At 35.0% G+C, this 16,311-nt stretch overlaps 1 protein-coding gene across 2 annotated transcripts; it reads left to right on the plus strand.

Annotated features, from left to right (window-relative positions):
- Nucleotides 1-11,358: 11,358 nt before the first annotated feature.
- On the plus strand, nt 11,359-15,706 carry LOC111798977 (uncharacterized). 2 transcript variants are annotated; one of them, XM_087125266.1, is made up of 8 exons: nt 11,359-11,817; nt 11,889-12,075; nt 13,161-13,294; nt 13,379-13,744; nt 14,515-14,676; nt 15,192-15,271; nt 15,352-15,401; nt 15,480-15,706. In XM_087125266.1, the coding sequence occupies exons 1-8, from the start codon at nt 11,440-11,442 to the stop codon at nt 15,629-15,631; spliced, it is 1,509 nt and encodes a 502-aa protein (XP_086981392.1). In that variant the 5' UTR covers nt 11,359-11,439; the 3' UTR covers nt 15,632-15,706. The 2 variants fall into 2 exon arrangements, with proteins under 2 accessions (XP_086981392.1, XP_086981393.1); XM_087125267.1 differs by having other exon boundaries at nt 15,495-15,706.
- The last annotated feature ends 605 nt before the right edge of the window (nt 15,707-16,311 follow it).

Raw genomic sequence — 16,311 nt, forward strand, 5'->3', positions numbered from 1 at the left:
CTATACCTTACCAGTTTGGTCTCGTTTTCTCTTATAGATCCATTTGCAACCAATAGGTTTTACCCCATTGGGTTGATCTACAAGTTCCCAGACTGAATTGAAGTACATTGACTCCATTTCAAGATTCATGGCTTTAATCCACTGATCTATATCTTCATCATTCATTGTCTGTTTATAGGTCAATGGATCCTCAACGCCATCATCAGGTATGATGACTTGAGTTTCTGCCAAACCCAAGTAACGATTGGGTTAAGTTATAACCCTCCCACTACGTCGAGGCATTCTCAACTCTTGAGAAGGATGTGATTGACCAGAAGTGTCAGCTCCATCAACAACTCTTGTTGAAGGACTAGCTTGATCAACCACTTTTGTTGTTTTATCAGTAGCTTCTTTAGAAATCTCACTTAATACTAGTTTGCTACGAGGTTGATGATTTCTTACGTGGTCTTCCTCTAAGAATGTAGCGTTTGTTGATACAAACACTATTTTCTTGAGGGTCATAAAACAAACCACCTTTCGTCTCTTTGGGGTATCCTATGAATAGACATAATTTTGAACGACGTTCTAATTTCTTGGGGTTTTGCAACAACACATGTGCTGGACATTCTCAAATTCTGAAGTGACGTAAACTACCTTTACGCCCTTTCCATAACTCATAAGGTGTTTCTGAAACACTCTTAGTAGGAACCATGTTCAAAATGTATGTAGCAGTCTCCACTGCATATCCCCAAAACGGATCGGGTAATTGAGCGAAACTCATCATAGACCGAACCATGTCTAATAGAGTTCTGTTTCTCCTTTTTGATACACCATTTTGTTGAGGCATACCAGGAGCTGAGAGTTGAGATCTTATTCCATGTTCTATCATATAGTCCTGAAATCTTAAGTCCATGTACTCTGCTCCTCGATCTGATCGAAGTGTTTTAATAGTTTTACCTAATAGATTCTCAACCTCAGTCTTATACTCTTTGAATTTTTCAAGAACTTCAAACTTGTGATGCATTATGTAAAGATAGCCATACCTTGAATAATCATCAATAAAACTGATGAAATATTCATACCCTCCTCGTGCTTTGACATTCATTGGACCACAGAGATCTGTATTCACGAGTTCTAAGGTTTCTTTGGCTCTATAACCTTTTTCAGAAAATGATCATTTAGTCATTTTACCCTCAAGACAAGACTCACATGGAGGTAAAGAGTTGTCTTCTAACTCATTTAGAAGTCCTCTTTTGACCAATCTCTCATTCCTATTGAGATTAATGTGGCCTAGTCTTAAGTGCCAAAGATAGGTATTAGGAGAAATCTTTTGTTGTTTATTTTGAGTTTCATCTGTTTTAAACATCTCGGTATTTAAAATAGCTTTTGTTTCGCTTGGTTTTAACATATATAAGTTGTTTCTAGTTTTGCAGAACAAATATGAATACCTCTTTTGCAAATGAACACTTCATTGATTTCAAAAGACACTTTATACAATTGTTCTAATAAACAAGAGATAGATATTAGATTTCTTTTCATTTCAGGAACAAAAAGTACATTATCTAATATAATGAATCTATCTCCAAAAAAACAACTTTAAATTTCCAACTGATTTTGCTGAGACAATCTCTCCTGTTCCAACCCTGAGTGTTATCTTGCCGTCCCCGCAAGCATTCTCCAGGAGCTAGTTTCCTGGTAAAAAGAACAAATATGATTAGTCGCTCTTGAATCTAGTATCCAAGTTGAGTTGTCATACTCTACTAAACATATTTCTACAACGAGTAAATCATATTTACCTTGTTGTGTCTTTTCGACTTTCTTCTTTGCAAGGTATTTTGGGCAGTTTCTCTTCCAGTACCCGTTTTCATTGCAATGGAAACATTTTCCTTTATCTGCCTTTTGAACCTTGTGTTTGCGGTTAGTAGGAATCTTATTTTTCCCTTTACCCTTCTTCTTCATCAAAACACTTTTAGAAGTTGAAGGTCCAGACTTAATTTTGGAGGACGATCCTCGTAGTAATTTCTTGGAGATAGCAACATTTGCTTCTCCTGTTTGTCCCTTGTTCGTTAAGAGGGATTGATAAGTCTGTAGCTCATTGAGAAGAGCAGTCAAGTTATATTCTATTTTGTTCATTACCACATTGGTGCGGAATTGGAAGAAGCTCTTCGAAAGAGATATCATGATAAAGCTGACTTGACTCTTCTCATCAATGACAGCTTCACTTTCTTCTGCCACATTGAAATGGACCATCATGTCCAGGACATGTTCTCTAACTGATGTCCCTTCTTTCATATGACAGTTGTAAATGTATTTTATGGCTTCATGTCTAAGGGAGAAGGACGGTTATCCAAACATCCCTTTTAGAGATTCCATAATCTCTTTAGTAGTACCCATAACATCGTGTTTCTTAGCCAAAACATCAGATATGCTCGCTAGAATGTACACTCGGGCTTTTTCATTTGCCTTTATCCATCTGTCATACGTATCCCGAACTGTTTGGTTTGCATTTGAGCTGAGGTTTGAAGGACACTCCTCTGTTAAAACAAACTTTAAATCATCAATGACCAGTATTGTGTTTAGGTTTGATTTCCAAGTGTTGTAATTGTCGCCGTTTAATTTCTCAGAAGCGAGTAATTGTACTATTGAGTTTGTCATGCTGTAATAAAGAAAATTCTATTAGTGATTTGTCTTAATCCTGTTTAATCCAATCAGTTTTAGCAAATGTAATAATGTACCCAAATCATTATTAATTTGCAACGATACTTTAGTGAGTTAGAGCAACTGTTACCGAGGGGCAGTCAATCACTCATTCACTCAACCAAGACATTCTTGACTTAAACACTAATCCTAGAATAACTCTTGTTCCTATAGTGTTCTTAGTTATCGCTGTTTTGGTCAAGAATATACCAACTCTTAGTATTTCTTCGTAAGTGTGACCCGCCATTTTCAGACCTCATAGATCGGTCCCAATAATGTTATCGAATGAAAAAACCAAAGTTGGGAACGGACCTAAGAAATCCTATCCATTTCTGGAGTTTGCGTTGTTTCGACCCTCCGAATGGGTAGTTGCTCTAGGGCAACATGCAGGTGGAACATGGGAATCTCACGATGCAACCTAGTGGTGGAGACCATAGGACGTATTTGATATACTTCCTTCTCCCACTTACTATAAATACTTTCTCTATTCACCTTGTTATTGACTCATGCAAATACCTTCCGAATGGAGGACGCTCCCAGGGCGACACGAGGCCGAGCATGAATCTCACTGTGTGAATTTTACAGAGAGCGTGAAAAGAAAACAATGTATCTTATACACCTTTTTCCTCCCACTAAGTATTTTAGATGGTTGGGTATACTCATTACTTAAGTATATTCCGGCTAATTAAATATAACTTAAGTCTAGGTGATTTTTCTAAATCTTACATCACTTAAGCATGCTCATAAAACTGGGCTAACTAAGCTCAAGTACTGGTCCGATCTCCAGGTAGTAGGTGTTCCGTAAACCGTCATCTTAAGTACCTCCAGCCTTAGACAAGATCGTGCCAGGTGAGCTTTCTCGTAACCGCAATTTTGTAAGACATCGACCTATTTTAATTATTAAAATTGATCGTGCTCGGTTCTTAACCCTAAGTGAGCATGCACTTATCTTTATTATAGATTTTAACGTCTATCTCGTTTTATGACTTTGAAAATAACCTATAACGTGCATCTAACATGCTTTATATAACAATTATATAATCATCCATTCCATGCAATAATATAACAATTTATATCTATCACTCATGGAACCCTAAACATGCACACTATACATTATAACACTTATAACATACTTGGAAGGCATGAAACATGCTTAGCCTATGGTGAGATTTTAAATTTATATGACATACTTTATGCATATACATTTTCTATTTAATTAAAACATACATTTATAATGCATAATTAATTAAACACACTCAAGTGGGTTGGTTTTGACATTTTAAAGCAAACAATTAACTAAATTATTACATTAATAATTAAAAATAACTTGAGCCACTTCCGAGGATCACGAACTGGGCGAACCAACCCTTAAAAACGTTGAATCAGACCCCAACGACAGAAAAAACACCCGAACCGCCTCTTCCATCTTCTTCGGTTCAGCTTGCTATCTCTTCCATTTTCGATCAATTACAACCTAAAATGGACTCTTATGACTCCATAAAAATTACAGACCTTTCTTCATTCATTAAAGCCCATACACATTAGGCTTATTACAATAATTGTATCAAATGGAAGCATAAAAAAAATGCCAAAACCAAAACCATCACCACAAATTTCATTCATGAAATGGTACCCACCATGATCAAATTAATGTAAATAAAGTGCCTAAAACTTGCTCTGATACCAATTGATGGTGTTAATATAACACATGCGGAAGCAATTTAGATCTTAGGCACTTTTAGAACATCAATTATAGTAAATAACTAGCATGTTCATAAGTATTAAAACTTAATGAGTTTAGATACTAACCTTTTGTAGTTCAAACTCCTTTTTCCTCACGAATCGGTTTCGAACAACCACTAGTGTCTTCTCCACTATCCTCCGGCCTTAGAACGGGATTGTGGAATCCGGTGAGTGACTAAACTTGGGAGGGATTTTGTATATATGAAGAGAGTGTTTGTGAGAGGTTTTTTTCAAGGTTTTTCACCAAGAAGAAGAAGACCTCCCATGTACCACGATCACTCTATTTAAAGAGTCATGTTTGCATGTTCATGCAAATTTGAGATCACCAAATTTTGACACTCAAAATTCAACTCAAATGTTTGGGATTATGTGGCAAGCATGCATGTTTGAGTTAACCAAACTTTGACATTCAAAATTCTACTCAAACTTGTGGGGTTTATTTGGCAAGGATGGAAGTTTGGTTAAACCAAATTTTGACACCTCAAAATTCCACTAACATGGATTTTTCCATGAAATGAAGTCAACATTTTGACTTTCTTCATTTTAATTCAACAATTAATTTGAATAATTAATTTCAAATTAAAGTAATATTAAATGATTAATTAAACTATTTAATTAATATTTAATATTAATTCAAATGCCAATCCCAATCAATTCCGACACATAATTGATTAAGATATTTAAATCTTATTTAAATATCTCATATTCTCTCTTTTTGTTTAATTCGTAAATAAAACAAAAATGCAGTTAAATATATCGTATATATGTAGCACATATTCCCTAAGTTGAATTCGAACATTTCGAACTCACTCGTCACACTGTTCTATGGTTTAGTCCGATATGAGCTAGCAGAGGGACCTAATGGACCTATAGATCATGGGCTCCAACGATCCAAGATTAATCGGCTAAACTCATTAACCTAGTTAACTAACATTCGTTAACTACTAGGACACTCCACTATAGCCTAGTAGTTGCACTCCCCTCCCTATAGATATATTTCTGTCCATTTGATATAACCATGATTAGTAACTCAATCCTTCACAGGTTGTTCGTAACTAGAGATGGGTCAATTTAACGTTTTACCCCTAAAGTTACTTCTTGTTCCTTATGTCTCACTGATCCTCTAATGAACAATTGGTTTGTGGTCCAACCAGTAAACCGAATCTCTCTCAGGCCAATGAGAGGGTGGGGCCCCTTGTTCAAGACCTGGAGTTAGTGCTTAAGGGAACTACCTCTCTTCTATCCCTAAAAGTGGGTAGGAGTGAATTCCATCTTGCACCCCACGTCCCCAGTCATTCTCCCAGTCTTACCCCTGAAATGGGAGGCCTATTGAGTTGGCGAACTAGAGCCACTCTCACCCATGCAAATCTAAGGATAATTCCAAATAAACAGGAGTTCATAGTTAGCTCAGGATTAAAACCGAGTTACCTAGGCTATCGAATGAAAAGAAAATCAGTCTCAACAGTAAACGACATTATAAAGTGAGAGTGGTTTTCTTCATGGTCCGATCTTATGCAATCCTCATTGCATAGGACGCCCCCACTCACATGTCTCCACATGTACAATTTAGTGATCACATTGTTTATATCATATACAAAAGTGGGCTGCATCCATAGTGTCCCAGAATAAGGTACTCAGCATTATCCTTATACTATAGATCATTTTGACTATATATACTTGAACTTGATCCACTCTTATGTCTCTACATATAGTTCAAGTAATCATAGTATACCCAGAGTGAACTTGATTCACTCTTATGTCTCTACATATAGTTCAAGTAATCATACTATAGCTAGAGTGTTCTTAGTTTATTGGATTTAGATTAATGATGTAAAGTTCATTTTATTCAATAACAATCTTTACCGAATAAACAACAATAATAACTTCATTGAAAATAGAATATGTTTTTGTTTACAAACTATAAGTTTTAAGACATATAACCCAACCGTAACCACCTCGGTCGAGGTTGAGGAGGCCGAGGCCAAAGTCACCAAATACCACCTAGGCATGTCTCAAGCATGACACCAAGTTAGAGAAACTATTTGACTTGGATTCAACCCATTCACATGGAATAAAATATTATTTTTAGAAATTTGCATATTGCTAGTTTAAACGCTAGATTAGTTTTACAGAACAAACAGTCGGATGGGGTCCACATCTTTCCGACTCATCCAAACAACTCTTGTTAAATAAAAAAAACTCAATCCAACTTAACATAAAAAAGTTTAGTTTGAGTTATTGAAATGATTTATTTAAATTAACTGTTTTTAATAAGAGTAAAAAATTTGTTCCTAAAACATATATTTATTTATTTTCAAAATTTTAATTAAGATTGGTAATTCAATTATTATATATAATTTTAAAAATTATCTTGGAAATAGTTTTAAAAAATATTTTAAAGAGTGGGTAGAGAATAAATAATAAAAAGAATCATTATGAAATTAAATACAAATAAAATAATAATATGTATATATTGTTAATTGAACGGGACCTCCACAATGGTATGATATTATCTATTTTGAGCATAAGCTCTCACCTCATGCACCTATGATTATTCCCTAAAATTAGGCGATGTGGGACTTTCATCCACACCTCCCCTCAAAAGTATGCCTCCCCTTTATCGAGGCTCGACTTTTTTTTTTCTTTTGAAGTTTTTGAACAAATTACACCATTTGTTCGATACTTTAGTCACTTTTTGACTATGCCTTCGAGGCTCACAATACTTTGTTCGACATTTGAGAATTCTATTGACATGACTAAGTTTAGGGTATGACTCTGATACCGTGTTAATTGAACACGACTCTCCACAATGGTATGATATTGTCCACTTTGAGCATGAGTGTTTGCTTTGGGCTTCCCCAAAAGACCTCATACGAATGAAGATAGTATTCCTTGATTATAAACCTATGATCATTCCCTAAATTAGGTGTACTTTCATCCAACATATATAATTGTATCTTAATAAAAAAAAAATGTATATTTTAAAATTAAAAATAAATTCGAGTTAGTTCGGTTCAGCTAAATCTAGTTTTAGACTCGTAAACCAACCTAATCAATAAATTCATAATCCAACTCAAACCTTGTGAGTTGAGTTTAGTTGATTGAATTTTCGAGTTATTGAATTTCTTAAACACCGGAGAAATAATTTTCTCACAACAAAATAAAAAAATCCTCCTCAATTAGGGGCTCCATAAGTTACATAAGGGATATACCTCAGAAAGAAAAGAAAAGAAAAAAAAAAAAAAAAAAAAAAAAAAAAAAAAAAAAAAAAAAAAAAGGGTAAACGTTGTTCACTATACCAAATAAGTGAACGTAACTTTTGACCATGGGAATCGCACACGAGGAAGTGTCATTGATGTCTTGTCTTGTCTTTTATCTTTTCTTAGGTAATGGAGATACGGTTGAGTCAACTCCACCTATTAGTATCATTTAGAACGTTAAAAGTGGTGTACATTCAAATAAGAGTCGAAACTCACCGCTAGCTGATATTGTTGTCTTTGAGCTTTTCTTTTTCGATTTTCTCTCCAAGTTTTTAAAACGAGTCTGTTAAGGAGAGGTTTCCACACTCTTATAAATGATGCTTCGTTCTCCTCCCCAACCGATGTGGAACCTCACAGGTCTTTTCTATAATCACTACTACTAAATTTGTGACTTTTAATAATAGATATTATTTATGAGGTGTTATATAAATTATTGAAAAATTCTAACTTGTCAAACTATAGATACTAAATTCTTACTTTTACCAAGTCGGAGTACCTAAGTTTTATAATTTATCCTACAAATATAAAAATAGATGGGAAATTTGACTTAATGTTGGTTGAATCTTGGTGTTGGAGTCGAGAGAGTATGGTGATCGAACTATGAAGCAAAATGGAGACGGACAAAGTTGAATGGTGGCGGGCGAAGTTGATGCATAAGCTAAAGAAGTCGATTAGTCAACACGCTTAGTTATTCACTAAAGCCAAATATAAAATCAGAGTCACTCTAACAAGTCAGACAAAACCACCACTCCTAGATGGAGCTATTAATAGAGTTAATTATGTAGGGATTCAGTCGATGATGCAAGCGACCGTGGTTTTTAGATTTTCTCCTCGACTTGCACGTAGTTGTAGCTTGGAAGAGGAGTCGAGATCACTTGATTATATAGCTGACGACTCTAGGGTTCCTATTTTTTTTTTTTTTTTTTAAATACAGTTGTTGCATCAAATATGTAATGTAATTGTAGTTTGTGAGAGAAATCAAGCTCACTCAGTTATATAGCTGACGACTCTATGATTTTGTTTTTTTTTTTTAATACAGTTTGTTGCATCAAATATGCAACGTACTTGTAGTTTGTGAGAGGAACCAAGCTCACTCAGTTTTATAGCGGACAACTCTAGGGTTTCTATTTTTCTTTTTAATATAGTTTGATATGGGATCACTACCAGGGGAGTGAGATTCAGATTACCTTGTTGATCGAATATCTCAAGGAAAGAACATGTGTTTGAGATTCGAATCACTCCACAAGCAAGATTGATCATGTTAAGCTTGAATGATTCTACATGTAATCTAAACTACATAGAATTGCAAACAAATTTGGTCATTTGCTAAAGGAAAGCACAAATGATTCTTTTACTACATTTTCTCAAGTTCATCTTACAAAAATAACGTACATGCTCTTAACCTTCATGAGACTTTACAGAGTTGTAATTTTCATACTTTATGACTATAATTAACCACTATGTATATTTTATGGTCATAATTAGCTACTATGTAAATAAACCTTAAAATACATTAAACAAACGCCAACTAAATTACTCTATATTATGATCCACAAAAAATTTATAACAATGAAGTTTCATTCTTCTTTAATGTGGCATGAATTGAAATATCTTTCGATAATTTCAATAACATTTTCTTCACATCTTCATTGAAGTATATTGTATGATTGATGTCTCTTGGTTCATATCATAATTGTTGCATCAAGTATGTAACGTAGTTGTAGTTTGTGAGAGGAATTGAACTCACTCAATTTTATATTTGACAACTCTAGGGTTTCTATTATTATTATTTTTTTAATACGGTTGTTGCCTCAAATATGTAACATTCTAGAGTGCATATCTACGAAAACCATGTAGCTCAATTAGCTAAGATAGGTATTAGATAGGTAGATATTAAAAATGGTATACATATTCTAAAGATATAAGAATTAAAGATGAAGTGATTGAAGAAACATCCTTTAATGGATGGGAGCATGATGAGGGTATGTATGCAAGCTTAGTGTCAAATGCTAATGGAGTATCTATTCTATTGGATGGCTTCTTGGTGGATGTCTTGTAATGCCTTTCATGCCACGTTTTTATGCTTCAACCTTCTATTAATGCTTCACCACTACATTCATAATAAAATTAATTTTAATGCTTAAATTTTTTAAACTAAGTCTACAAAAACGGCTTTTTTGTTCACGATGGATGAGGTAGAAAAAGAAAAAGCTTTTAAAATTATTGGAAAAGTTTAAAATAATGTGAAATTTTGAATGACATATTTTGAATTTGTTAAAGATGTTCATATGATTTGATAATCCGATCAATCTAGACTATTTAAAATTAGGAGCTCCAAAATTTATGAAATTTCTTTCGTCGGTTAACTCTAGTAAAATTAGGACTAGTATCAAAATCGGAGCAAAAAACTGACAAAAATAAAACAAAGGGATAAAAAAGAGGCACTCATGCGCGTTCCCATGCCGACCACGTGCGTGGAGACTTCCCACGCATGAGTACATACGTGCGCTTGGGAAGGAGAAGTGCACTCCTTGCACGACATGGATAGGTGCCTAAGTGGGCTACTTGGATTGTGGGTGCTTAATTAGGTCCCGCCTCAATTCACAAGTCAAGCAAAGCGGGTCTCATTGGGTCACCCTCTATTGACCCAATCAACTTAGTTTCTTTTCTCACTCAACTCAAATCAACTTAATTTCTTCACCAAAATTGGAGCTATTCAATTTTTTTTTTTTTTTTATAAAATTAATGAAAAAAATAATCACAATTAAAATATAAAATTTAGGTTATTACTATTCTTGACGATCACGGAAATTCTGACTTATGGTTCAATTCAACTTCCGCTTCTTCAAGAAATTGGTGGAAATTCCTCCATAAATCATGAACAATCTATCAAAAATGCAAAATCTAACTCTAAGAAAATCTCTTGGATCTAAAGGAAAATTGAAAACGAAAACTCGAAATTCATACCTCTCGATCTATCTTGTTACTTGATGGATTTGGATCACTAAAATGCTCAAATATGTTCTGCTCAGTCTAATGAAAAATTTTGTGAAGGACCTTTGCTAAAATCTGACTCCAAGCTGTCGTTTGGAGCCAATTTCGGTTTCTCTCTAACTCTCTCTAAAACCCTAATCCTCACCTTTCCCTTTTTTCTTTTTTTTCTTTTTTTTTTTTTTGTCTTCTTTCTTCATAGAACTTGGTACTAGCAAACCCCTCATTTGAAATGAGGCTCAAAATGATCATTTTGCCCATCAGGGTTTAATTTGACCGTTTTCCTAATTTTTTTTATATTTTTTCTGAGTTCGTGGAATTTTCATAAGAATTTTTCCCTTTTACATCATCTTAAAATCCAACTTCTAAGTTTCTCGATAAAATTTAATTCTTGTTGGGACTAAGGTCTTATACATGTTAATCCATGTACACCCCTATAACCGATAGTCAAACAATTGTTAAAAGTCATACAAATTTGAGTCAACGTTCAAGTGATTATTACGAAGGTAACCATTTTTCTGGATCATAAGCAAAAGGCAATCGAAACTGTTGCTAGTCATCGAAACAAGCTTTCAAATTCAGAAACTTATGTTTAGTAGGTGGAGACAAAGATAAAAGCGATTTCGAAATTCCAACTTTCAATGATAAGTAATGAGAAAAATGAGAGGAAGTGATGAAGTTTAGGCAATAAGGAAGAGTGGGAAAAATAGGGTTGTTGTGTGCTATAAATACATATCCACACCTTAAGTTGATCAACGTGGGGAACAACATGGATAGCATTTTGAGCCAATCCATAGTACTCCCACTACTACTCCTTCTCATTTCTTCCTATGCATCTGCCCACATCCCACGCCTTGGCGTCCAAAGAAGGGCATCCCGAAACAAGCCCCAACAAGCTAGCACACTCGACGGTCTAGCCACTTTTTATTACAAACAACCACTCGATCACTTCAATTATCAGCCTCAAAGCTACGACACGTTTGATCAACGATACATTATTGATTTCAAATACTGGCAAGGTGTGAATCCCAATGCTCCCATCGTTGTTTTTTTCGGTGCCGAAGAAGATATCGACGATGACATATCGTTTATAGACTTTCCCATTCGTTTTGCGTCTCGATACAAGGCTATGCTTGTGTATTTAGAGGTAAGAGGGGTTAAGGTTATTGCCTCGAATGTATTCGATCTTATTTTTTGACATGTTTTGCTTGTTTATAGCATCGATTTTATGGGAAATCAGTACCATTTGGTTCGATAGAGAAGGCTATGAAAAATGCGAGCGTTCGAGGATATCTGAATTCGGCTCAAGCCTTAGCGGATTATGCTGAAGTGCTTTTGCATATTAAGAAAATGTTAGCTTCTCAAACTTCTCCTATCATTGTCATTGGAGGCTCCTACGGTGGAAGTAAGTTAACTTAATTGTCTTAAATTTTCATAATTCTTTTAAGTTAATGAATTTCAAATGAGTTATTAATAGGGACGAGGATCCTCCACAATTGTATGATATTATCTATTTTAAACATAACTTTTATGATTTTACTTTTGGACTCCAATAATTCTCGTCAATCCTCTCCCTAAACAAAGGACACGTGGAGCCTTGGACATGACTATGATACCACTTGATAGGGAGAAAGAACCTCCACAATAGTATGATATTATCCATTTTGAGTATAAGCTCTCATAACTTTAGTTTTGATTTCCCCGAAATGTCAGATACCAATAGAGATAGTATACGTTACTTATATATTCTTATCTTCTCTTTAATTAACCAACGTGGGACTCCAATAATCCTCAACAATTTTAGATTTAGACTTTTGGCATAGTAAATTATAAAACTTTGTTTGATAATTATTTAGTTTATGAGAATGGAGCTTCTAAACACTATTAATTGTGAGATCCCACATCGAAACGAAACATTTTTTATAAGGGTGTGGAAACCTCTCCTAGGAGACATGTTTTAAAAACCTTAAGGGGAAGCTCGAAAAAGAAAGCCCATAGAGGACAATATTTGCTAGCGATGGACTCGGGCTGTTACAAATGGTATGAAAGTCATTGGGCGATGTACCAGCGATGAGGCTGAGCCCTGAAGGGGGTATACATGAGGCGGTGTGCGAGCAAGAACACTCGACCTCGAAGGAGGTGGATTGAAGAGTCTCATATCAATTGGAAAAGGGAACGAGTGCCAGTGAGGATGCTGGCCCCAAAGGGAGTGGATTGTGAGATCCCACATCGGTTGAGGAGGAAAACGAAACATTCTTTATAAGGGCGTGGAAATCTCTAAGTAGCAGAAGAGTTTTAAAAATCTTGAGGAAAACTCGAAAGAAAAACCCAAAAAGAACAATATTTGCTAATGGTAGGCTTGAACGGTTACAATTCACACCTATAAGTTTCTTTATTTTGTTACATACTTTTTGCTCGAGTTTTAGAAATAGGAATTTAATTTTTTTTAAGTTTTCCATGATCATAATCGAGTATGCCATGGATACACAGTGCTAGCTTCATGGTTTAGGCTAAAGTATCCCCACATCGCTCTTGGAGCCCTGGCTTCTTCAGCCCCAATCCTTTACTTCGACAACATCACACCTCAAGACGGATATTACTCCATCGTCTCCAAGTCATTCAAAGTAACTCCAAACAATCAATCAATCCCTTTTTTCACAATTCAAAACGCTTCAAATTATTCACAACAATCCATTTTATGAAATCAGGAAACCAGCCAAACATGCCACGAAACCATACGAAGATCGTGGGCTGAAGTCGATCGAATCGCGAACAACAAGCCAGAAGGGCTCATGATTTTGAGCAAAAGGTTCAAAACTTGTGAGAAATTGAATGGAAGTGATGAGCTGAAGTACTATCTGGACCATGTTTTTACGTCCGCAGCTCAGTACAACAACCCGCATGAGAAGCCAGTGAGAGGCATATGTGCGGCCATTGATGAAGCGGCAAGGAAAAACAGCGACGTGATTGAGCAGGTGGTTGCTGGGGTCATTGCTTTCATGGGGGAGAGGGATTGTTACGATGTGTTTGAATCTGGGCATCCCGATAATCCTATTGATCCTTTTACATGGCAGGCATGTTGATTCAATCCCTATGTTTTCGATGCTTCATTTTTGAAATTATGAATTGAATAGCTTGGTAGGAATAACGGACGGTCTACTTTGAATATAAGCTCTTATAGCTCAATTCATCCTCCCCTCGAACAAAAGGTGACAAAGTACACCTTTTGTTCGATACTTGAGCCACTTTGACTACACCTTTATGATATCTTTCATTGGTTGGGGAGGCTGTTCCCCGAAGGGGGTAGACACGAGACGGTGTGCCAATAAGAACGATGGACCCTGAAGGGGGATGAATTTGGTGGGGATCCCATATCTCTTGAAGAAAGGAACGAGTGCCAACGAGGATGCTGGCCCCGAAAAGGGCTGGAACGAGTGCCAATGAGGACGCTGGGCCCTAAAGGGGGTAGATTGTGATATCCCACATTGGTTGGGAGGGGAACGAAACACCCTCTAAGGGTATGAAACCCTTTCCCTGAGGGAAGTCGGGAAGGAAAGTCCAAAGAGACCAATATCTAGTAGTGGGCTTGGGCTATTATTATAACCTTCGAAGCTCACACTTCTTTGTTCGATATGGATAAGTTAAGGGCATGACTCATGTACCATATTATGAATCATGAACCTCCTTTAAGCACAAGCTCTCCTGGCTATACTCTAGATTTTTCAAAAGACCACGTACCAATGTAAATATATTTCTTACTTATAAACCCATGATTATTCTCTAAATTAGTCAAGGTGTGACTCCCTCCCAACCATTCCATTCTCATATAATTTAGTTTGTTCAGGAGTACAGCGAGATCGTAATGCCCATTGGTGTTAGCGGCAAGGACAAAGACTCGATGTTCCCAACGGCACCTTTTGATTTCAACAAATTTAAGAAGGATTGCAAAGCTTTGTATGGGGTTTCACCAAATCCTCATTGGATCACAACTTTCTATGGAGGCCAAGTAAGCCTTCAACTCACCCATCTTTCATATTTTAAACCTAAATTAATAAAAATACTTCATAATTTTTTTTAAAAAAAAAAAAAAAAAAAAAAAAACCTTTGAACTTTTTACAATAATATCTTAAAACTTGGGAAAAATAAAATATACTCTTCAATTTTCAAAAATATTCTTAACCTTGAATATTTAGAGTAATAAATGATTTAAACATTTTTCTAAAGTTTCAAGGTATTAATGTTAATGGGTATATATTTTTTTAAAAAGTTTAAGAATATTTTTTTAAAAAAATTTAATTGTATTTTTGTATATATTTTTTTAAAAAGTTTAAGATTAAGGAACTTTCTAGGGTATGTTTTACAGGTTTAAGAGTTCTAAAAGAATTTTTAAAATAAAATACTAACATTTTTTTATATCTAAAACTCTAACTAGAAAGGTATTTGAAGGAAAGTTTTACACGTAGTTTTAGTTGAAGGGTATTTTTATTAATTTAACGGGAAACAATTTGATAAATTGTGCAGGACCTGAAATTAATACTCCATCGGTTTGGAAGTAACATTATTTTCTCTAATGGCCTCAAAGATCCTTACAGTAGTGGAGGGTAAGAATAATATCTAAGCTACTTAATTGGTACCACCTTTAAAGCTTCGTATTATTAATGGTATGGGGTTTGGATCGCAGGGTATTGCAGAATATATCTGAGAGCATTGTTGCTATCCCCGCAGATGAAGGTAATGCTTTGATCATAATTTGATTAATTATCTTTCATTTCATAGAGTTTTCAAAGGGTAAAATTGTAACTAATGCAGGCTCCCATTGCTTAGACTTACAAGAAGAGAGGGAGGATGATCCTCCATGGTTGATAAGCCAAAGAAAGGCTGAAATGGATATAATTGATGCTTGGATCTCGAAATATTATGTCGATCTCTTGCAATCTAACCAAACTCTCGATGCCCATTGATATATGTACTGAAGATCGTCTAAAATCGTTATAATAAATCCTTTTTAAATTTGGAAACAAGAGACTAAAAATGTGGACTTAGCTATGTTTGAAATGCTTCTTACTTTCTAAGAAGGATATGCACTTATCACGTTAATGCATTGGTGTAATAGCCCAATAATAATAATAATAATAATAATAATAATAAAACAAATAAAAGAATGAATAAATAAATAAATAATTAGAAAAATTAGAAACAAAAAATTACTATTAAAAAGAAAGACACTTTACCCATTCCTGTGCACTAACCTCCCATTCCAACCTCTATTATCTCTCCTCAACCAACAATTCAAACCTCTATTATCTCTCCTCAACCAACAATTCAGAATATGACAGAAAAATAAAAAACTTCATATTTAAGAAAAAACGAAAATGGCTTCAACCATAGATGCAATACGATGAGATTTGAGATATTTTGGTCTGTTTTTAAGGTAATTCATATCTCAGAATTCTTTCTAGTCAGCTTTAGAAGAAATTAAGTTCAGATTTTCTCTCATTTATCCAATATTTTACAAGATCTAGAATAATCAGACCTCATCCTCTCTCATGCTTATGATATGTTAGGTATATGTTATAATATGTGACTTGTATGATAATACTTACAGTACGATGTATTCAATGATATGTTTGAGATAGGATAC

This window comes from Cucurbita pepo, chromosome 7, assembly GCF_057944985.1.
Source record: "Cucurbita pepo subsp. pepo isolate OVF chromosome 7, ASM5794498v1, whole genome shotgun sequence".
In the NCBI taxonomy this organism is placed as follows: domain Eukaryota; kingdom Viridiplantae; phylum Streptophyta; class Magnoliopsida; order Cucurbitales; family Cucurbitaceae; genus Cucurbita; species Cucurbita pepo.

Coding starts and splice junctions, on each gene's coding strand:
- LOC111798977 (XM_087125266.1), top strand. CDS start 11,440: ATGGATAGCATTTTGAGCCAATCCATAGTACTCCCACTACTACTCCTT. Junction 11,818..11,888: donor CTATGCTTGTGTATTTAGAG/GTAAGAGGGGTT, acceptor GCTTGTTTATAG/CATCGATTTTATGGGAAATC. Junction 13,745..14,514: donor TTGATCCTTTTACATGGCAG/GCATGTTGATTC, acceptor TAGTTTGTTCAG/GAGTACAGCGAGATCGTAAT.